Source organism: Mobula birostris, chromosome 13 (assembly GCF_030028105.1).
Source record: "Mobula birostris isolate sMobBir1 chromosome 13, sMobBir1.hap1, whole genome shotgun sequence".
Lineage (NCBI taxonomy): Eukaryota > Metazoa > Chordata > Chondrichthyes > Myliobatiformes > Myliobatidae > Mobula > Mobula birostris.
The window spans coordinates 4021718-4045472 of NC_092382.1; the positions used below are offsets into that span (position 1 = coordinate 4021718).

General features: G+C 46.3%; 2 protein-coding genes and 1 long non-coding RNA gene across 4 annotated transcripts in view; 1 reads left to right on the forward strand and 2 right to left on the reverse strand.

The window, feature by feature from the left end:
* LOC140208265 (uncharacterized) overlaps window positions 1–23755 on the reverse strand; it is a 515327-nt gene that overhangs the window by 41917 nt on the left and 449655 nt on the right. The gene's annotated exons all lie outside the window — the stretch shown is intronic.
* LOC140207460 (uncharacterized) lies at window positions 12589–15523 on the forward strand. 2 transcript variants are annotated; one of them, XR_011888559.1, is made up of 3 exons: window positions 12589–12682; window positions 12951–13073; window positions 15459–15523. It is a non-coding gene; the product is annotated as an uncharacterized lncRNA (long non-coding RNA). The 2 variants fall into 2 exon arrangements; XR_011888558.1 differs by lacking the exon at window positions 15459–15523 and adding an exon at window positions 15083–15275.
* On the reverse strand, window positions 15490–16997 carry LOC140207459 (probable G-protein coupled receptor 139). Its single transcript, XM_072275981.1, has 2 exons — window positions 16898–16997; window positions 15490–16443 (listed from the first exon to the last, which is right to left on the reverse strand). The coding sequence occupies exons 1-2, from the start codon at window positions 16962–16964 to the stop codon at window positions 15533–15535; spliced, it is 978 nt and encodes a 325-aa protein (XP_072132082.1). The 5' UTR covers window positions 16965–16997; the 3' UTR covers window positions 15490–15532.

The following is a 23755-nucleotide window of genomic DNA, read 5'->3' on the forward strand; positions in this document are numbered from 1 at the left end:
AACTGAAATGTAAGGTCAACCCAGAAACATGAAGAAACTATCACAATAGAACAGTTATTCCCTCTGGGGGCGGTTACGTATCCTAAGACGGCTTTAGGAACAAATAACACTCGCCGGGGGGCGTTCAAGTTTCTTGATGGAGCGGTAAGCTGCCTCTAACTTGAGGCACCAGACCTGACTGACCGTTAGCAGAGCAGACACTTCCAAAAAAAGACGTGGCGCTGGGACACAGGAAGAAGCAGAGCACTGCAGGCAGTGAACATTCGTCGTCACAACGACTCTGACACTCGGCAATCTCGTCCGACCTTACCAACCTAACAGACGTTGTTGGGGATGCATAAATTAGCCGCTAGGGTGCTCGACAGTTCACCTTGACTCACGGCACTCGGGCTAAAATAGGTTGGGAAACACTGCTATAGAAGAAAGAGCTAGCCAATAGATGAGCAAAATCGTCCGCGGATGAGATCCCCACGATCTGAGCAAATGAGGAAAGCGTCCAACGGCAGCCTCAAAGCTGGAGACCTCCTCCCAGAAACTGAGTGGTTCCTTGTGTAAATAAGGACCAGGCGGTTGACACAGAAATAACAAAAATACACATTGAAAGACTAACAAATTCATTACGAAGTGTGCTGTGCCTCTCTCGGGCTCTGAAACAGAATCTGCCAATTGAAACGAGAAACTATCCAACACATTAGCGTATCCAACAGCAATTGATTTCAATCTAGTTACTTACACAGGCGTCATCAAGTGGCAAGCATCATTCATCAAAATCTTGTTTTAAGATGCAAAGTCATGAAAGATACTATAGATTACTGTAAATACAAGCCTGATCCCGTTTTGGAGCCGGAGCCTTACAATTAAATTACGACCGATCCATTATTAGAGCGAGTGGATCCTCGTCCGGATATAATATCACAGGATAAGCATGCAAAGACAATTTACTTGATAGATACAGTATAGCCATTCTGATAAATACAACACGTAGAAATCAGTGAAAAGCAGCTAAAATATGCTGACTTGAAAGAGGAAAATGAAAGTCTGCGATACATGAACAATTGTCCCGGTTGTAATATACACGACTGGTATCATCCCAAAGTCACTACAGAATAACATTAAACAATTAGACCTGCAGGACAATAATAAACACCGCTAGAATAGTCCATATATTCATCGCAGTTGAGAAATGAGTTCTTTGTTTATGTCCATAGACAACGTTTTACCAGTTTTAATTGAGGAAAAAAATAAAACAACGTTAACCATACGATTGTACTGCGGAGAATGCAGGGGAGATTCAACGTGCAGTTTGTACGGATGGAAATTTATGAAAAAAAAATCAGGAGGCGAGGTGACATTTTTCCTTGCAGCAGAGTAAGCTTTCTTGTTCATTTCGTTCTGATGCAAAAGACTAACGTAACAAATAAGATGCAATGTTGCCGATTAGGACTTGAATGTCCCCGGATCCTCTCCCGCTTTATCATTGCCGAAAGGGTTGTGGCGGTGACAGGAGCCGGAATATGGTGGGAGAATAAACATAAAAGGTCGGGTGAGTTCAATAATTGATAGGAGGTGGATGTCGCGGGCTGAAGGTGTGAATGTGTATTTTCCTGTGTCGTGCCTCTCTCGGGCTCTAAACCAGTTTTATTCTCCCCGCTGCCATGTTCTCCGGTGTCAGTTCTGCAGTGTTAAGATGGAAATCACCATAACCCCCACTGAGAAGAGCTGAGATATTTTGTTTATTAATTATTTGAATTATTGACCTGAGCGGATATTTCGCTGCGCTGATGAACTGCTCTCATAATACCCCATAAATAAAAGCGTTTGTGCAGCAGCTTAATATCATCAGCATGTATCCGGTGTGTTGAAAAATGTGTTCTGAATCATTGTAATTATTTTGATCCAATCCGGCAATTTTGTTATAAAGGAAGTCAGAAAATTTACTGGCCACAGGATGATGAAGCTTCCGGAGATGGTGAGAAGTAAAATCACAGACCTCCTCCTGCTCTCCATCTCCGGGTCACTGCGGTTCTCCGCCTTGTTCGACCCCTCAGCCCCTTACGGACGCGACTAGTCACTGAAATGTGTCTGACTGTCAGAGCGTTGAACAGTACTATTAACACGAACGGGAGTACTGGCGGTAGAACAGTAGTAAGACAGTCATGTCCCACACACCGGGGATCTGTACGGTAGCTCGGCACTTGCAAACAGTCCCAGGGTATATTGTCAATCACTTTCATAGGTTACAATAGAAACAACTGCAGCACATTATTCAAACAGAGCAGAACACCGGTTGTCGTCGGAACCTCAGACGCAGTTTTCCCGGTGCAGTACTTTGCTCTCTATTTCTGACAGCAAATGGTGACAAACCGATCAAAGGTAAAACTGACGGTGAACCAGACAGAACGATCAGTGGCTGCCAATCCCAGGGCAGCGATCGCGCTGCATACGGGGCTGATGTCCATGAAAGTCCAGGGAAAGTAATAATAACCGACCAGCCACAATATCACCGCAAACATGATGGTCAGTAGATCCGCCGTTGCCATGGCCACCAGGTAGCGAGTGGTGCAGGTGGAGAGGCCGCACTTTCCCCAGGACAGTATCACAATCGTCACTAAGTTCACTGGGGGGAACAGCAGAAAGACTGAGTGAATTACTGTCTCACCGCTCTGTGCAGAGATAAGTTGTAAAGAGACAACAACCTAACTTTACTGGAGGTTTAAGAGGTGTAAATCGGGGTTCGCAGATACCTCAAATGCACGCAAGCAGGGAGAAAGGTTACGGCACTCGGTACTGCAAGAGGAGCAGGATTTGGCAAGGAAGCACTTTGAACTGATCGCCAAGGGCACTTTACGACTGATGTGTAAAGTTTGGATACCTAAGCAACTCCCACGATTTTCTGGCACTCATCGCATGTCGCTACGCCTCACTGCCTCTGACTTTGTCCATTTACAATGTTCAAAGTTCGTAGCAGATTTACTTCCTCTGTTTGCAAGCATTCATCTTTTCGACTCCCGTTTGTCACCCGCTCACACGTGCCCAGCTAGGCTCGTTGCTTTTAAATTCTGCAACTGCACTTGGCCGCGGTTCCTTCACACAATGTCAAGAGATCTTATCTGGAAGTTCCCATTTTCTTTTCTTTTTTTTTGGTATATTCCTTCTGACCTGCTCCAAATTACAGGCGCATTATTTAAATGGATCGATGTTTATTGTTGCAGAGCGGACCATGTACTTTACCCCGTCAGGCATCTAACAGACACCTCTGGGTTGGCTAACCCCCTCTTCATGGATATTATGGCCTGGAAAGAAACTCTTGTAAATTAAAGCACACACGGACACATTTCAATTTTCGAAAATCCCGATGGTTCACGATCTAACGCACAAGTGCATCTCACCGGGTTTTGGCTTATCACGTTCCCTTCAAACTTGCAGCATTATTTTTCCAAACCCAGCGCAATTCCTTTAAATTTGAATTCAAAGCGTGTTGAACTATTGATGCGGGTGAAAAAGCACCAAGTAACCCGTAAAGGTGCCGAGCGCGCTGGATTATTGCAGTTTACATTGACAGGGGTCTTGCATTGATAAATCAAAGCTGCCTGCCATGAATCCACAAAATGCATCAATCTCCCTGACCTTCCACTTTACATCTGTTTCCTTTATTTATCTATTTATTTTCAGCCGAGGCTACGGATGAAACTGCAAGGAACTTCTGAAGGAACACAAGGATTTATTACAATGTCTGCACCGCACTCACTGATACACCGGCATCACAACGCTGTCAGTAACTGAACGAGTCCAAAGACCGCGCACATAGAACTGTAAATGTTAGTTTACCTGTGTTCTTACCGGGAACACCGGCAATGGCAATGATCAAGTAATGTATCTTTCTCACACGGTAAATAGTTTCAAGCATTCTGTGTGAGATTCAGCCTGTCTTCCAACTGCCTGCGATCTCGCCGAAGAAACTCTGAGCTGATTGATCTCCACGGTCATTCATCTATACTCGCTCCAGCACGCTGAATATACAAGACTACACAAGGCTGACGTGTCTTCCAACATCTGGGATAAAAATAAACATGATGTCATTCAAGTAAAATCCCAATTTGAGGTATAGATAGTTTAATATGCAATTGCAAAAACTCAAAGACGTGATTGGTGAAATCACAACAATCACAGCACATACAAAATGCTGGAGGAATTCAACGGATAAGGCAGCGTCTATGGAGATGAACAAACCGTCGACGTTTCGAGCCGAGACGCCTTCTTCAAATGAATTTCATTTCATTTTTAAATCTTTTTATTCACTATTATTAGCTAAGATAGACTGGCAAATGACACTTAAAGGATTGACGGTGGATATGCAATGGCAAGCATTTAAAGGTTGCATGGATGAACTGCAACAAATGTTCATCCCAGTTTGGCAAAAGAATAAATCAAGGAAGGTAGTGCACCCGTGGCTGACAAGAGAAATTAGGGATAGTATCAATTCCAAAGAAGCAGCATACAAATTAGCCAGAGAAAGTGGCTCACCTGAGGACTGGGAGAAATTCAGAGTTCAGCAGAGGAGGACAAAGGGCTTAATTAGGAAGGGGAAAAAAGATTATGAGAGAAAACTGGCAGGCAACATAAAAACGGACTGTAAAAGCTTTTATAGATATGAAAAAAGGAAAAGACTGGTAAAGACAAATGTAGGTCCCCTGCAGACAGAAACAGGTGAATTGATTATGGGGAGCAAGGACATGGCAGACCAATTGAATAATTACTTTGGTTCTGTCTTCACTAAGGAGGACATAAATAATCTTCCAGAAATAGTAGGGGACAGAGGGTCCAGTGAGATGGAGGAACTGAGCGAAATACATGTTAGTAGGGAAGTGGTGTTAGGTAAATTGAAGGGATTGAAGGCAGATAAATCCCCAGGGCCAGATGGTCTGCATCCTAGAGTGCTTAAGGAAGTAGCCCAAGAAATAGTGGATGCATTAGTGATAATCTTTCAAAACTCGTTAGATTCTGGACTAGTTCCTGAGGATTGGAGGGTGGCTAATGTAACTCCACTTTTTAAAAAAGGAGGGAGAGAGAAACCGGGGAATTATAGACCGGTTAGCCTAACGTCGGTGGTGGGGAAACTGCTGGAGTCAGTTATCAAGGATGTGATAACAGCACATTTGGAAAGCGGTGAAATGATCGGACAAAGTCAGCATGGATTTGTGAAAGGAAAATCATGTCTGACGAATCTCATAGAATTTTTTGAGGATGTAACTAGTAGAGTGGATAGGGGAGAACCAGTGGATGTGTTATATTTGGATTTTCAGAAGGCTTTTGACAAGGTCCCACACAGGAGATTAGTGTGCAAACTTAAAGCACACGGTATTGGGGGTAAGGTATTGGTGTGGGTGGAGAGTTGGCTAGCAGACAGGAAGCAAAGAGTGGGAATAAACGGGACCTTTTCAGAATGGCAGGCGGTGACTAGTGGGGTACCGCAAGGCTCAGTGCAGGGACCCCAGTTGTTTACAATATATATTAATGACTTGGATGAGGGAATTAAATGCAGCATCTCCAAGTTTGCAGATGACACGAAGCTGGGTGGCAGTGTTAGCTGTGAGGAGGATGCTAAGAGGATGCAGGGTGACTTGGATAGGTTGGGTGAGTGGGCAAATTCGTGGCAGATGCAATTTAATGTGGATAAATGTGAAGTTATCCACTTTGGTGGCAAAAATAGGAAAACAGATTATTATCTGAATGGTGGCCGATTAGGAAAAGGGGAGGTGCAACGTGACCTGGGTGTCATTATACGCCAGTCATTGAAAGTGGACATGCAGGTACAGCAGGCAGTGAAAAAGGCGAATGGTATGCTGGCATTTATAGCGAGAGGATTCGAGTACAGGAGCAGGGAGGTACTACTGCAGTTGTACAAGGCCTTGGTGAGAGCACACCTGGAGTATTGTGTGCAGTCTTGGTCCCCTAATCTGAGGAAAGACATCCTTGCCATAGAGGGAGTACAGAGAAGGTTCACCAGATTGATTCCTGGGATGGCAGGACTTTCATATGAAGAAAGACTGGATGAACTGGGCTTGTACTCGTTGGAATTTAGAAGATTGAGGGGGGATCTGATTGAAACGTATAAGATCCTAAAGGGATTGGACAGGCTAGATGCAGGAAGATTATTCCCGATGTTGGGGAAGTCCAGAACGAGGGGTCACAGTTTGAGGATAAAGGGGAAGCCTTTTAGGACCGAGATTAGGAAAAACTTCTTCACACAGAGAGTGGTGAATCTGTGGAATTCTCTGCCACAGGAAACAGTTGAGGCCAGTTCATTGGCTATATTTAAGAGGGAGTTAGATATGGCCCTTGTGGCTACGGGGGTCAGGGGGTATGGAGGGAAGGCTGGGGCGGTGTTCTGAGTTGGATGATCAGCCATGATCATAATAAATGGCGGTGCAGGCTCGAAGGGCCGAATGGCCTACTCCTGCACCTATTTTCTCTGTTTCTATGTTTCTATTATTGAAAATAAACAAAAAATACATTAAAGTAATCAAGTCAACGTATCAACATGTAGAATAAGAGTTGAACTAACTGATTAACCAAGCTAAACGATATATCAATAATAATAAGAAAAAAAGGACAAAATGTTAAAACTTTTTTTTTGGAAAAAGGAAAGAAGGAAAAAAGAACCCCTGCTAACTGAAACAAACCCAAAAAAAACACTAACAAAAAAAAAAAGAAAAGGAAAAAAAACATTGGGAGCACAATCCCGGAGCTATACGCCATACAAGCTTCCCTTCTTCAAATTAATTAACGCTTCAGCCAGCACCTCAGCTCCAACAACAAAAAGCAGAATTTCCGCAATTCAATTCCAATCCCCATTCCCAGTGCGAAATTTCGGCCCATTGTCTCCGTTTCTGCCACATGAGCCCACTCTCAGGTTGGAGGTGTAAACTGCAAACTTACATTCTGCCTTTGGAACCTGCAGTCTTATGGCATGAACACAGATATCTCAGTATTCCGGTGTTTTCCCTCTCCCCCGTCCCTCTTCTTCATTTCACCACTCTGGCCTCCTACTCTTCTTCTCACTTCCAGTCACCTCCCTCCGGTCCTCTCCTACTTTCCTTTCTCCCATGATCCACTTTCTCCTATGAAATTCCATCTTTTCCAGCTCTTTGTTTTTTCCCATTATCACCCCAGCCACATTTCAGCCACCTATCCTACACATCTTCTTCACCTATTACCTTCTAGCTTGTCCTTTTCGGCCTCCTCCCAACTTACTCATTGAGGCATCTCGGCGCCTTTTATTCCATACTGGAACAGGGTTGCAGCCCGAAACGTGAACTTTTTGTTCATTTTGATGCATGCTACCTGACCTGGTGAACTCCTCCAGCATTTTGTGTGAGCTCAAAATCGATTCAGTCCGTCACGTGGTGAACCAGGTACACTGAATGTTTGCACCGATATGAAATAAATAATTCAATCGCCCTACACGTGACCCTCGAACTGGTGCAATTGCTTAAAACGACAGAGCATCTGCATTCATTACCTCTGTAACAACAGTGACAATTGTTTTGCAGATGCACTGCATTGGTAGCGTTGACAGTGAGGTAGATAGTCGTGCTTACTTGTGTAATGCCCTGTTTCGTGTGTTTGCTGTTGTGCTGTAGGCATTTCATTTTGTGCTCTTCTTTGTGAACTACTTGTTTTCATATTTGTTTGGGTTACTGTTGAAGTTAAGAGATAGGAGAAATGTGTGCCATACAATTAGGATGGTCGGATTAAGGGGAGGTTTTCTCTGGTAAGGGGCATTAAGGTTGGGCTTGAGTTTTTTTGGTTAGAGAGGAGATGAAGAGAGAAGACGCTGAGAAGAACCGGTCGTAGCGTACGATCTGGTGGGAGACCCGTTTGTTCGAGATGGGTTGCGAGCGACGTTCGGAGGGTGGTGTGGGCGTTCACGTTGACCGGGGGCTCAGTGCGTGGGTGCAGAGTTCAAGATGAGCTCCAACTTGTTGCACATTTGACTGTTTAATTAGAAAGGTTCCTTTTCTTTTTGTTATTGTTTACCAACCCCTTAGTTAAGATTCTTAAATATAATTCCTTTAAACGTGTGCTGTGCAAAGTCTGTTATTTCGCGGCATTAATTTGTAACAGGGTAGCAATTGACACAGCATCCACACAAACCGGGGTTTGGGGTAGGAGCGATCGTGCCTCAATCGCACGAGTTTGGCATGGCCGGAGGTTGCCTTCGCTCTGCCAGGGTGCTTCATTGTAGGGGCTCATCCGGGATCGATTTCGCTGGATGCTGTGTGATTGCCCTGAGCGCTAATCCAATGGGTTCTGTGTTTGTGTTAAATTATTGTTTGGTAAAGTGATTACGATACGTGGTTATGGAAGCTGCACGGGTGGAGCGGAGCTTTGATAAAGTGGCGGTCAAAGACTTTGTTCTAGTTCGGACTAGAACTGAAGTAACTGCAGTAAAACTGCATGGTACAATTGGGGTCCCGGGACAGGAGTCGGTCGCGGGTTGTCCATACTTTGCGGGAGGACGGGAGTGAAGGCGAGCGTGCTGAATCGGAAGCTGAGCTTCCCGTAGTTGGGGTCGGAGACTTTAAAGACAAGTTGCTATCGTTTCTGCGGAGCGAGGGGCAGGAGTGGTCTGAGTAGAGGGTCTAATGAGTCTTCCAGCGAGGGCTGAGCATTTTGAGTTTGTGGCCCTTACCTCCCTGACGAATAAAAGGCAAGATACCCAGTTTCAAAGTCTCAGCTACCGTAGGCTCAGCCTGTTGTCAGGAATGAAGCCCACCCCTGAAGGAAAGAGGAGTATGAGGCTTGGGCATGGAATACATCTAAATTGCTGGATAAGGGGCAGTGCTCTAATGACGAAGAACGACAGCGATTGAAGGGGCCGGCTGTTGACGTAGTGAGATCCATAAAGACACTGAACCACTGAGCTACCACTGCGGCCTACGTACAAATGCTAGAATAGGCGTTTGGTTCGATGGGAAACCCACTGGAGCTTATGACGGGATTTCAGAACATGTTTCAGGAGCGGGGGAGGGGTGCTGTCGGGAGGTTCTGCCTACATTATTCGCCGAGAGATGCAGCTAAATTGCTTGCGGCGTACAGGGGCCATTCAAACGGCTGAGAGGAGCCACTGGCGAAAAGCGCACATTCACCGGACCTGATCGCTTGGCTTTCCGAATGTCTCGTAAGAGGTGCCCTCTTCCCTCGTTTGTCCAGTTGATCAGAGATCTAAGAGAGGAAGAAAACTTGATGGAGGCGCGGGAGGCCTCCGTCCACAGGGTGCAGTCCTCGGTAGCGGTCCACTTGGCTAAGGTGATCACTGATAACACACACCGAGGAATGGTGAACGAGCTTGTGGCAGAGTTCAGAACTGAGATGTCCTGGTTGTTATCATCGGGTGCGCACCCGCTCACCCTCCTCCGTACGGTAGAGCTGATAGGGAAGCGGACCCCTAAAGGGGCAATCTACACAGAGGGCTGCTCGTGGCCGGGATCCCGCGAGAAGGGGAGCGGCCGGTATCGTCTGTTATAACTGTGGTGAAGAGGGACACCAGGCGGGACTGTGAACGACGGAACCTCTCGGAGAGTGAGCTCCAGAAGACGGCGAAGAGGAGTCAGGCTTACCTGCTGGGGTACTGGTGAGGCCCGAGCTGCAGAAGCCCTGGGTTGTACAGGTGAGCACGATGACAGAGAGTGTCAGGAACACTTCGGAGCGGGAGGTCACCCTCAGGCGGGGTATGCCAATGGCGCACCTCATTCCGGTGACGGTAATGTCTAGTGTTCCCATGAGGCAAGCCGGGGAGAACTTCTCCCCGGGAAAGGGAAAGTTGACAGCCAAGTCATTCAACTTTGGTTACTCCCCGGTACCTGGAGGCTGGAAGAGGAGGTTGATAGAGAAGATATTGAAGCTGAAAGATGCATTTTCTACTGACGAGTTTGATGTGGGTTGTTTCAAGAACACTCGCCACTCTATCGGGGTGACAGAGGACACCCCGCTCAGAGAAAAGTCACGGTGACTGGCACCTGCGGAAGGACGTTCGGCAGCATCTGCAGTATGAAAGAAGCCGGGATCATCATTGAGTCCCGAATCCCTTACGCGTCTCCAATAGTGGTGGCCAGGAAGAAGAACGGGAAGATACGGAGAGGTGTTTTCGATCGGACTCTGAACACGGTTCCAGTCCCCGTCGACTAAACAGCCCCGAGCACCGAGGACACGCTGGCTTGCCTGAATGGCGCGACGTGGTTCAGGGTGCTGGACTTGAGCAGTGTGTATTAACAGAAACCCATGAGAGAGACTGAAGTATCAGCAGCAGGGAAGAGTAGACCGACCACCGCCGCTGAACGACGTATGGATTCGGACAATGAGGAAATGGGGGTGTGGTGTACGCTGCCCTTTGCTAGCTCCCCACTAATTCAGGAAGAGTCTTCTCACACTTCTCACGCTTCTCACACAGAGGCAGGTGAAATCCGGGGGCCGATCTGTGAACAGGCAGGATTCCAGCTGGACTTCGAAAGGATCCTGGTCTCTAAAGTAACTGGGCTGAAGCTGACTATCCTAATTAGATGGCACACATTGTCTTATCTTTTATCTTCAGCAGTGACCCAAACAAGCATGAAAACAGAACAGAGCGCTCTTATATCACTCCCAAAATGAAATACATACAGCATAACAGTACAAATGTGAACCAGGGCATTACACACTCCCCTCCCCCTCCCCCCGCCCCCAGCAAGATGGTCATGTCCTCATGACTTTGAAATAATATGTCATCCAACCGTTAATAACACTGTTTACAAAGGAATTTCGTGATGTCGGAAGCTCCAATCCATTTGTAAATGGTAGTGACATATCTCACTAGGGGGATAGTCTGAACCCTCTGTTCCCCCGGTGCTACAGAGGCCAGCCGATCTGGGGTCTCCTGACTCTTTGAGACCTCCGTGTACCATCATCTATGTCTTCAGTTTCAGATGTTCCTTGGGATACTCCATGGCGAGGTCTCCCCCGGTCCATCACTCATGCCTTCGGCAACTCGGGTCCCTCTGCCACTCGTCTGAGCTCAGCTTCAATCCCAGGTACTTTACAGCCCAGGGTCCCCTCGAGGTCCAGCTTTGCTCCTATATAAGCTGTTATAAGAAAGTCACATTCAAAGCAGGCAAAGAAAATTCGTTGTCAAAGTGCGTATGTTACACTATGCTACCCTGAGATCTTTTTCCTGCAGGCGTTCACGAGAAAGTAACGATGATCATCCCTATCATGGGGATAAACAGTGGGAAAAAGAATGAATTTGAAATTTCAATCCATTTGGAAGCAAATTGCCTGTTACTTTTGTGGACGGTCCACGGGTCCCACTAGTCGAAACTATTCTTTGAATGTTTGCACCTGTCTCGGAATGTCTTCCTGAGCTGCAGACAAAATGTCCCGAAAGCCCGTCCATCTGACCATTTCATCCATTGTTAAAAAAGACCATAATACCATAATACTTAGGAGCAGAAGTAGCCCTTTCGGCCCATCGAGTCTGCTCCACCGTTCAATCATGGGCTAATCCACTCCATCCAGTTATCCCCACTCCCCTGCCTTCTCCCCATACCCTTTGATGCCCTGGCTAATCAAGAACCTATCTATCTCTGCCTTAAATACACCCAATGTCTTGGCCTCCACAGCCGCACGTGGCAACAGATTCCACAGAGTTACCACCCTCTGACAAAAGTAATTTCTCCGCATTTCAGTTCTAAAAGGAAGTCCTTCAATCCTGAAGTCTGGATTCTTGTTGTCCTGGAATCCCCTACCATGGGAAACACCTTAGCCATATCTAATCTGTTTAGGCCTTTTAAAATTTGCAATGTTTCTATGAGAACACACTCATTCTGATTCACCCCCCCTCAAAGTATGCGTGCCCGTAGTGTTTGTCTGCCGCTATGAATATTTAATCACGTGTCTCCATGGCGACGTTTAATTCTCCTTAGATTGGAAATTGGTAACCGTTTTACTTTTGTCGCTTCTACGAAATAAAAGTGACAAAAACAAAATTTCGTTCTGCATGCCACCCATGTAGGTCATTTCACTACGAAAGTACATTGAGGAAAAATGGGGATAAAATAACACTCATTTAAGGATTCTTTCATGCTCATTATTAAATGCTATTTATTGATTTTGTGCAGGTGCACAGTCTGTTTACAGGTTACAGTTCCAGAAATTTATAGTTTACTGATTCTGTTTACAGTTACTGCTCTATAGCTGTGCTAAGTATGCACGCAGAAAGCGAATATCAGGATTGTATGTGGTGACATGTTTGTAGGCTGATTATAATTTTACTTTGAACTTTGTATCGTGTTCCACTTGCAGAGAACATGAAGAGTAGGTTGTAAATAAGGTGCGAGGGTCATGTCGAGGTGGACTGTGAGATCAAAAGTTCAATTTATTTGCGTGAGCTCTGTTCACTAATCTTTACACAATGGGACAGAAATTTCGTGAGCCCTGGTGGGCTGTTGACGGAGCTTTGTACCATTTGCATGATTGTAGGGGCCGAGAGCAGGACAACGTGAGTGTGCAGGGCCTTCGACAACGACGGCCGCTTTGCCGAGGAAGAAGTGGACAAGAAGCGGCTGAAGTCGGAGTGCATTTTTAGGCCAGGGTCTTCGACAGGAACCATCCTCCTTGAAAGAAAAGGAAGAAAGAGACACCAAAGGTAGAAATTAAACTGTCTTCGCAGATGAAATCGCTACCACCACGTCTGGCAGTGCCTGCCCGATATGGGCAACTCTCTGCCATAGAAAAAAAACAAGAACATTTCCTCTCTGCTGTTATTAAAATATTGTTTCTCTGATCATAACTCAATTATTTTTTTTCTTATGATATATATCTTTACATTTCTTCTGATTTCTTTTTCACAGCTGAACTATCTGACCCATCTGTGCCACTTTTGATAAATGTACCTCGATCATGTTACCTTTCAGTCTCCTTGGCTCCTGGAGAAAAACGAACGGCCGGCCCATCGAATAATGCAAACAAGGTAAACATTGTTTACCACGACACCCATATTGAAAGGGAAGATGCACTGCTGCTTTATGAAACATACGGTAAGTTGTTTCCCTGCGGGTGTATCATGTGTAGTTCAGGTGATGAGAGTACGCTACAGGTATGATGGCGCCTCTTGAGTGTGTGGACATCAGATATCTGAATGTTGCCTGGGAAGGAATATTTCAGTTATATGGAGGGATTGAGAAGTTTGGGAGTTGAGTTCCTTTGGCGTGGAACAGGCTGAGCAGAACATAACCGTGGAATTCAAATAGTGAAAGGTTTAAATGGCAGCAACTTGGCCCGAGGACAGAGGTGTCAAAAGGCAGCGGCCTTTGGCTTATTGTAAGTAGCAGGGATAAAAAGGTTTCCTTGCCCCCTCGGTTACTGCCATTAGATATGACCATTGTTAGACATGGGACAGACTCTCACAACCCTTTATAAACATGTGGACGTGCCGTAGCATCGCCAAGACAGTGAAGAACACGAAGAAGTGCTAGCAAATTGGAGCTAGACATGAGAATCTAGATTAACTTGGAATATTTTCCCTAAGGCTTCGGGTTCTGGGGGAGACGTGACAAAAGTTTATAAAATCAGGAACGAAAATTACTGTCGACAGCCTGAATCATTTTCTCAACCTGAAAATGAAAAACAAAAATACTCGAGGACACGCACATTGGATGAGAGGGGATGTGTTTAAAGGAGGTATGTTGGGCAAATTAATATAACCAGATGCCAATGGAAGTTTATGTATCATGCCAGACAGCACGGATTAGTTGAGCCCTCCCCCTCCAACTTTCAAATCTCTTACTAGCTCTTCTTTCAGTTAGTCCTGGCGAAGGGTCTCGGCCCGAAACGTCGACTCTACCTCTTCCTAGAGATGCTGCCTGGCCTGCTGCGTTCACCAGCAACTTTGATGTATGTTGCACGGATTAGTTGAATTTGGTTTCATGGTGGACACCGATTATCATGGACCAGAAGTTCCTGTTCTGTGTTCTGAGAGAATCGGAACAGGCTGTGTCTGTATTCCTCGGGTGGAAGAATTACATTCCTGAGACCTACATGACCTTAAGCGGCAAAAAGGTACATATAAACGTATTATCACGTTTGGGAGGGTAATAATGGAGAGGACACCGTTTCAGTTAAGGGACAGTCATTTGAAGCAATGTAGAGAGATGTTACTTTTGTCAGACTGGGTGAATCCCTGCAATCCCTGCCAGGGAGGGTGGTGACGGCTAGAGTATCGGAGGCATTGGAATACACGCAAATACAGTGTTTGTGTAGGTGGCCTGGGGGGCTTGATTGGAGACCAGAGCAGCGGAAGAACTGACTCCTGAGTAAATCAGCCACAATTATATTGAACAATTCTGCTCCTAAGCCTTGTGGGTTAATGACCGTCCGAGTCAGCTCATGGGCGGGATTCAGTTGGACCAGAGTTCCTTGCAGAAACAAGTGTTGTCGCCGACAGGGTGATCTACAGAAAAATGTTTCGTTTGACCGAGTAGGCAACGAAGTGACAGCTGGAATGCAGGTTATGGGCGTGTGGGGTATGTGCTTTGGAAGGGATGATGAATGTGTCGAAAATGTTCTAACTGGAGAGAAAACTCAAAAATAAAAGATGCATTTGGACATCGGTTCTGGATTCGCTGGAGCGAACTTGCAGCTTAATTCGGTAGCAGCGAAGGCAAATGGCATCTATTTTAAGAGGAGTGGAATTTGATCCCACAGAAGTTGTGGAGACCAAGCTCCCGGATGTGGTTAAGAGAAAGTTTGAAAGGCTCTTAACTGGTGAATGTGCGAACGATTTCCGAGAGGAGGACGGAAGTTGGGGTTGAGGAACAGATCACCTAAGTGGAAGAGCTCGAAAGCACGACTGGTCCAATGCTGCTCCTATGTCCTGTGGTTTAATTACTGTCTGAGTTCACCATCGGCCCACTTTCTACACACGATAATTGGATCTTGGGGGACATTCCGTGCGCATGTCTTGTGGTCTAATGGAAAACATCACCAATTCACTGCACCCGGGTACACTGGATAATTAAAGTTGATGCTGTCTGCTCATTTGGTTTAGAAAGACGTGCCAATGTTGGATAGACTAAAACAAGTCTCTTTACGAGATTGCCTGCTCACTCCAAGCATGGACCAGGTCCAATCTGATCTCCCGGAGACTTGGGATGTATTCCGATCGTTCTCCGCCTGACGCCAGCATTTCTGAGAGGTGAACATTTCCTCTCGGTCCTCTGAGAGGTGAGCATTAACGCTGCAGTGTGGGAATCATAATCGAAAGGTGTGTAGCGGAGAGGGGAGCGTTAACATGGTGGGAAAACAACTGAAAAACAATACAGTTTTAATAATTGGTGGGAGGCGCTTTCTGGAGCTTCGGGTGCCAAAGGGTCTGTTCCCGTGCCGCGGCTCTTAAGAGTTTAATACCAATTTTGTTCTTTCAGCTGCTACGTTATCCGATGCCCGCCGGTTCTGCAGTGTCAAAGTGGAAAACGCTCCCACCGGCTTTGAAAATAACTTAGATATTTTGTTTACTAATTTGTTGAATAATTGACGTGAGTGGACATTTCACTGCGCGGATGAACTGCTCTCTGAACCTGGACTGAGTTACCCCATAAATAAACGTGTTTGTGCAGCAACTTAATAGCATCAGCATCTCTCCAGAGTGTTGGAAAATGTATTCCGAATCGTTGTAATTATTTTGATCCAATACGGCAACTGTGTAATAAAGGAATTCGGCAAATTTTACCGACCACAGAATGATGAAGCTTCCGGAGATGGTGAGAAGTAAGATTACAGACCTGCTCCTGCTCTCCATCTCCGGGTCACTGCGGTTCTCCGCCTTGTTCTGACCCCTCAGCCCCTTACGGACGCGACTGGTCACTAAAATGTGTCTGACTGTCAGAGCGTTGAACAGGAGTATTAACACGAATGGGAGTAATGGCATAAGAACGGTAGCGAGCCAGTCATATCCCACCCAGCCGGGATGCGTATAGTAGCTCGGCTTTATAATACAGTCCCAGGGTATATTGTCAATCACTTTCACAGGACGATATCGAAAGAAGATGGGCACATTTTTAAAACAGAGCAGAGCGCCGGTTGCTGTCAGAATCACAGCCGCAGTTTTCCCGGTGCAATACTTTGCTTTCCGTTTCTGGCAACAGATGGCGACAAACCGATCAAACGTAAAAGTGACAGTGAACCAGACAGAACAGTCTGTGGCTGCCACTCCCAGAGTAGAGATCACACTGCATACGGGGGTGATGTCCAGGAAAGTCCCGGGGAAGTAATAATAACTGACCCGCCACAATATCACCTCAAAGATGATGGTGAGTAGATCCGCCGTTGCCATGGCCACCAGGTAGCGAGTGGTGCACTTGGAGAGTCCGCACTTTCCCCGGGACAGGATCACAATCGCCACTAAATTCACTGGGGGAAAAACAAAAAAAAAAAATGAGTGAAATACTGTATCGCAGCTCCGTGAGTCTCTGTGCAGAGATAAACGGAAAAGTTCCTCCTTGACCGTTCGTCACCCGCCCACATGGGCCCCAGTTTTCTCGCTTCTTTTAAATTCTGCATTCCTCTAGGTTGGAGGGTTCCGTCGCACTATAGCAAGGAATGCAATCAGAAATAATTAACTAATGCATTAATTCATTAAAACTGGCGGCCATGAATCCACAAAAGGAAGCCATCTCCCCGATCTTCCTTTCTACACCTGTTGTAACTGATGGTTTATTTTCAGCCGAGATCACGGAGCTTGAAAATGAACACGGTTTTGTTATCGTGTCTTCAGTGCACTCAACAATCCACCGACATCACAACACTGTTTGAACCAAAGAACGTGTACATAGAATAACAATTTTCACTTATTCTATGTTCTTACCAGGAACACCAATAATGAAAATGATCATGTAATATATTTTTCTCACGCTGTAAAATGCTTCAAGCATTCTGTGTGGAATTCAGCCTGTCTCCCAGCTGCCCGCGATCTCGCTGAAGAAACTCTGAGCTGATGAATCTCATTCATTTATACTCGCTCCAGCACGCTGAATATTCAATACTACACAAGGCTGACGTGTCTTCCAACAGCGGGGGTAAAAATAAACATGATGTAATTCAAGTAAAATCCCAATTGTGATAGCTTGACAAGGGATTGCAAAATCTCAAAGACGAAGAAGTGACGATTGGAGAATTCAGTGAATGTTGTTGCGAAACACTCTCGGTCTTCCCGCCCAGTTCTATGGTTGCTATTGTTGATCATGTCCACTACAAGCCTTCATAGACATTTTCATCATAAACTTATGCTATGCTGCTATTGGGCTGCTCTGTTTCACACAAAATGCTGGAGGATCTCGGCAATTCAGGAACATATTTGAAAAGAATAAAGTCGAAAGTATAAAGTTCCGGGCCAAGTGCCTTCTTCAGGACTGAGAAGGAAGGGACAAGATGCCAGAATAACAAAAAAAAAAATGGCTGCAGGGTGGACGGGAAACAGCCCGTTGGACGGTGACAGGTGAAAATTACCATGAATTTTCCCATCACCCACCGCTGCTTTGGAAACGACTATCATCGTTCTTTGAATTAATAAGTCACGTCAATCCAATGTGAGCTGGAAGGTTTTTTAATGTATTTTGTGTAGACATGATTTGGGTTGCAAGCATGGCGAACAACAATGGCGTCTTTTATTGATTGTTCGGTGTTAAGACTGAGAGCTGCCTTACAACACATTGGGTATGCAGTAGAAATGAAAAAAATTAACGAAAGCTGGAAGACTTGTTGAAACACATACAGTACTTTGGAGTCCAGTATTGCTATTAACTAATAATATTTATTAGCAACTACTGAATACAGTAATATAAATGTAGATAAATCTAACAGGTTAGTAATGATTATATATATAAGTAAATAAATCAGTAAGTGTGGAAATATATGTGAAAAACCAATCTTCGTTAAGTCTTGAGGTAAAAGTATACAGTCTTACGAGGATGAGTAAAGTTCAGTTCAGTTCATTTCGTGGTGTTGAGTTGAGGAGTGATGTAGAGAGAGGCGTGGGGGGGGGAGAGATCTGAGTCTTCAGGTGAGCTGACACCGTCGATCTTCTCGTTGTCCTCCGAAACCCTTCAAAAGTCACCGACAAAGGGGACCGGTTTTCTGTGTGGAAATATCAGCTCAGGCAAGGGTGGACACATGGACAACACCCCACCGGTCACTCCATTTTCTCATTGCAAGAGCGACTGATCGATCTGTCTGATCAATCCTCCAAAAACCCACTTATCCTGATGGCACAACAAAGCTCATTCAGTGTCCAAAACATGCGTCTTAGGTCTATATTATCTGACCTCCTATTTATCTCACCGTACTGGGTACCCCTGTCATTCAAAGAACTCCTCCTTCCCTTCTCTGTGTAAGAAATGTACAAGCAGGCAAATGTCCTTGAGAAGTACAAACACGCTGCCGAAAAATCAGAACATCGATTGTCCATCAAATAACGCCGCCCTCGGTCACCATAGCAACTTACAAGCTGTTTCGGTGCTGCCTCTCTCCAGCCCTGCAGAAATCCAAAAGGTAGTCAGTTTTCTCTCGTGCCTTAAAGTGACAGTCGAAACGTCAGTCTTCGTCTCTCTCTCTTTCTCTCTCTCTCTCTTTTCAAAACAACATGTCGGTGTTAAATACCTCTCTCTCTCTTTTCAAAACCACAGCTCATAGGGGTAATCGATCACAGTTCATAGGGGTAATTCAGAACCCCGTAACATTGGTGTGAAATGAAAACAACACTGAAACAAGACGAGTGTGAACAGAGTGGATGGGAATACAGCTGACTGAAAGCAAAGGACCTGCATGGGTGTTATGAGAAAAGGAACATAAACACATTAATGATATGCATTGTTGTGGACAGATTTCCCTATGAACAACTGAAATAAATTCGCATCTGAAAAATAAAACGGAGAGTTACAAGCTATGGGAATTCAGAAAGAAAAGAGTGTCTTAATGTGTTGATGAAACATCAAGCCACAACGGAACACCCACAAAATACTGGAGGAACTCAACAGGGCAGGTAGCATCCATGGAAAATAACACAGTTTAAGATTCGGGCCGAAACCCGTCAGCAGGACTGTAAAATATGATGAGGAGTAGAATTAACATATGGGGGGGGGAAGGGAAGGAGAAACACAATGTGATAGGTGAAACCGGGAGGGGGAGGGGCGAAGTAACGTGCTGGGAAGTTGATTCGTGAAAGAGATGCAGAGCTGGGGAAGTGGCGGGGGGGCGGGGGCGGGGGGGGCGCGTTCCAATAGCAGAAGACAGACCGCCATGGAAGAAAGTAAAACGGGGACGGAGTGGGATATTTATGTTCATGGGGTGCGGGTGGGGAGGAATGGGGAGAGAGTAGATTGGACATAGCGGAGAAAGAGGTGGGAGAGCGCAGAAGAGAGCGGCGCAGAGCAATGGATGTGGAGAAGGGAGGGGAATGGTGATAGAGAGGGGGAGTGTGGGAGAAAGTATCTGATGCAGGAAGGGAGTAGACAGGGGGTGAGGAAAAATAGGTGGCAAGTTGGAGAGAAGTTGGGAGAGGAATGTGAGAAAGATGGGGAGAAAGTGGGAAGAGAGTCTGGAGAGATATTTGGTTGGAAAGAGATGGTGAAAGGTGTAGAGATGGGAGAAAGAGGGGATGATGATGGAGGACAGTAGGGTGAGTATGGTTTTAGTCATCTTTGCTCACTTTCTTCTGCTTTTCTCCTTCTCCACTCTGCTGCCCACGTTCTGACCTCTCCCGCTTCTCACACACCTCCCTCTCGCCCTGAAGCCCATGGTGCTGATCCACACTAACAAGCCTGCACCCCCAGAACCCGCATCCAACTTCTCCATCAAAACCACCCCCATCCTGCCATCGACGGGCCCCGCTCCAGGTACAGATGAAGTCGGGCCGAACGGCCTGAGAAGGGTTGCAAAAGAACGGGCGGATACTACACGGATTAGTAGATGAGCACAGATTCGGGTGTCTCGGCAGATTTAGGGTCTCAGACGTATAGGGGTGTGCATGCGGATTCGGGATGTCGGTGTATTTTGGACATATTTTGGGTATCTGCAGAATTCGAGGTATGACGAAGCTCGATGCTGTTTCATCGAAGCAACTATTTTGTGAGCACTCTGAAATGATTCTTGCTCAGGAATAATCCAGTGTGAATGAGGAAGTGTCCGAGGTGAAATTGGGGCAGAGAATTGTTTGGTTGCATGTCGATTTGGAGGAGCAGACCTTTAAGCTGTCTGTGGATATGGGTGTGCACGCTGATGTGAGCGATGTTTTCGGATATGGAGGTGCGCACAGACCTGCGGAGAGGGGGGGGGTTGAACTTAATATTGGTGCACACGGATGTGGGGATGCGCACAGTGTTTGGGTTGCACCGTAATTTAGAGCTGCGCGAAGATTTAGGGATAAGTATTCGAAATAGGCAGTACACGCAGATTTAAGGATGTGCACAGACGTCAGGGTGTTGTGTCGAATATTTTGGTCTTTGCACTGTGTGCGCCCGGTCAGGCTCTGGAGATGTGGTGACCTTTATTTTAAGATAGGAAGCACTTCTTCCCATAGACCAAGAAACCCCAAAATATCCCATTGATTCCCCCTAGATAGGTATTCTAGGTACGTTGATTTATTTCTCGACGGTTACATTATGAGATAATATATTCACACTGAAGACCATGTTCACCCGCGGCGACCCCACACATAAATGATAACGTAGGCCTTTGAGGGCCTATTCCCTCTCAACATATTATTCCACAACACACTTATGATTTGTTTGAGCATCGTTAATCTCCAAAGGGAAAGATCTCATCATCCATTTGGCAAACCATATTTCCATCTTGAGAAGGCAGCAGCATCCAAAATTCGTCTGCAGTGCTTCCCTTCATTCCAGCTGTCTGTAACTGACCTAGGGAATCACATGTTTTTTTCCTCCTGGTGTCGAACTCAGTAAATCGTGTCATCCAATGTTCCATACTCCTGCGAGACTTTCTCTTCAATCCAACAGAAATATAGAGAACTTTATCTCCCGCTGTCAGACCTTTAAAAGTCTAGCCTGAATCAACCTTTCTCAATTATCATTTGCAAGCTCCCATCTCCGCTCTCGGAATTTGTCTTGTGCCAAAATTGAACCTGAAACTGTTGATTTCAATAGCTATAGATTTTCCCCCGTAAGACTCGGAGAATCTCAATGGAAAAATGAACACATTTCAAAGAACACATTTCAATGAACACATTTCAATCTCAATCTCTCTCTCTCTCTTCCCCCCCACCCCACCCCCCACTTCCCTCTCGTTCTGTTTTAATCTCGGAAAACAGTCCAAAGCAATGGGTTTCCATATATTGGCCCTCACTGACACTCCCTAATTCCAAGTACTAACACTGAAGGGTTTTACAATGAGCGGACCTCACTAGATGTCATTTTGCACGTTGTTAAAAATTCCGCACTACATCTACCCTCAACTGTCTACCCTTTATGTAGTTAAGAAAGGTTTTAGTATCTTCTTTGATATTAGTCGCCAGCGTCCTTTCATAATTCATCTGCAGTATTCTGTTTTTTAGTGTACATGCTCATCTTTCTACTTGTTAATATGGACTTCATTTACTGGAAAGTTTCTTTCGCCATTGATATTCTGTATTTGACACCTGTGTTACTTGTTATTTAGCTGCCAAGATATCTGAATTTGTTGACTTGTTTGATGTTTGTATTTCCGATCTTGGACACGTTTCCTGATGTGTAACCACTAAGTTTTTATGCTCCTCGCAGTGAGGCCCTGTGAGGATTTTAATCTTGCGCTGATTTAACTGTGGCTCCATATGAGCATAAGACCATAAGATACAGAAGCAGAAGCAGGCCATTCGGCCCAACTAGTCTGCCCCACCATTTAATCATATGCTGATTCAGTTCTTCCGGTCATCCCCACTCATCTGTCTTGTCCCCACACCCCTTGATGACCTGGCTATGTCACAATGGCGGGGGGGGGGGCATAGGGAGCAAGGGTGGACCCAAATGCAAGACACAGCTTGTGAGGTTAATTAAATTTAGTTCATTGTTCGATACCAGCAGAGCAATGCAGAAGCAGGAATAGCGAACTGGACAAGGACTCAGGACTACAACTAGGCTGGGACTAAAGGTCTGGGCTAGAACTCGGAATCGGATCCCAGAACTAGAGGCGACATGAAGAGGCTACGGTATAGACTCCGAGCCAGAGACTGGGCAAGGACCCAGTACCTGGGTCTTGCCTCGGGCTTGGACCCCAGAGCCAGGCATGGACATGACATGGGCTAGGGAGAGGAGGAACATGGAAAAAGCAGAGCCTTGGTCTCGGAAGAGCAGGTACATGGAACCATGGACACGTACACAGAACACAGAGGCGGGACCCCTCCTTGGGTACAGGACATAGGGACGGGACTCACGCACAGAACAGAGAGCCGGGACCCCTCCTTGGGTACAGGACATAGGGCCGGGATTCACAGACAGAACACCAAGGTGGGACAGGTCCATCTGTTGGGTAACGGCAGGACGGCCAGACTTACCCAACAGAGGCAAAGACGACAAGACATGTCCCCCCCGCAGGGCAACGGCAAGACGGCCTGACTTACCCACGGAGGCGAGGACAAGACAAGTCAAGACATGACCCCCCGCGTGGCAACGGCAAGACAGCCTGACTTACCCCACACAGGCGAAGACAAGAGAAGACAAGACATGATGCCCCGCAGGGCAAGGGTAAGACGGCCTGACTTACCCCACGGAGGCGAGGACAAGACAAGACAAACACCAACGAACAACAGACAGTTCCTATCTAGCTCCAGCGATAGAACTAGACTGAGGTGTAGGCGAGGGCTACAGACGAGGGCTAGAGGCGAGAGGGGCAGAGAAGGGATTCAAACAGGGGGTTAGGACAGGGATCACTGACCACCAGGGCCAGGACTTGAATCGGTACTTGGATGCCGCCAGGATCAGGACTTGACTCGGTACTTGGATGCCGCCAGGGCCAGGGCTTGACTCGGTACTTTGATACCGCCAGGATCAGGACTTGACTCCGTACTTGGATGCCGCCAGGGCCAGGACTTGACTCGGAACTAAGATGTCGCCAGGGCCGGGACTTGACTCCGTACTTGGATGCCGCCAGGGCCAGGACTTGACTCGGAACTAAGATGTCGCCAGGGACGGGACTTGACTCGGAACTTAGATGTCGCCAGGGCCGGGACTTGACTCGGAACTTAGAACAGTAGACAGCAGTTCTTGATTCCCCCAGCGGGTTAACTGACGGACCCACCTCGGTGAGGAAACTGCAGGCTTGCTTTGACAGGGTTGCTCCGGCGAGGAAAGGCGAATTACCGGCACTCGCTTCGAGCGGTGACCAGACTTGCTCTGGTCAGATGACATTGGCAATCCGTACCTTTAGTGACTTTGCAGACGCTCCCGCGCCGAACAGCTGCAAGCCGGAGACTATAAACTACCGGTTCAGCCGAGAGTAAATTGCCTCTAATCACCAAGGCCGAGGGACACGGGAAAACAGGGAACCAAAGGGAAACAGGGAGTCAACGGTCCGGATCGTAACATAAACAAAGTAAATTTAAAGAGACCCCGATCCGGAAGATGACAGGCTAGTCAAGAGAATATCTATCTCCCACTTAAAAACCCGAACGACTTGGCAACAAATTCCACAGATTTACCGCACTCTGACTACAGTAACGTCTCCGCATCTCTGTTCT

What these genes read in the sequence shown, in the direction of transcription:
- LOC140207459 (XM_072275981.1), bottom strand. Translation starts at nt 16,964, where the DNA reads ATGCTTGAAGCATTTTACAGCGTGAGAAAAATATATTACATGATCATT. An exon ending in TTTCATTATTGGTGTTCCTG is followed by an intron (nt 16,444 to 16,897) that starts GTAAGAACATAG and finishes TTTTTCCCCCAG; the next exon opens with TGAATTTAGTGGCGATTGTG.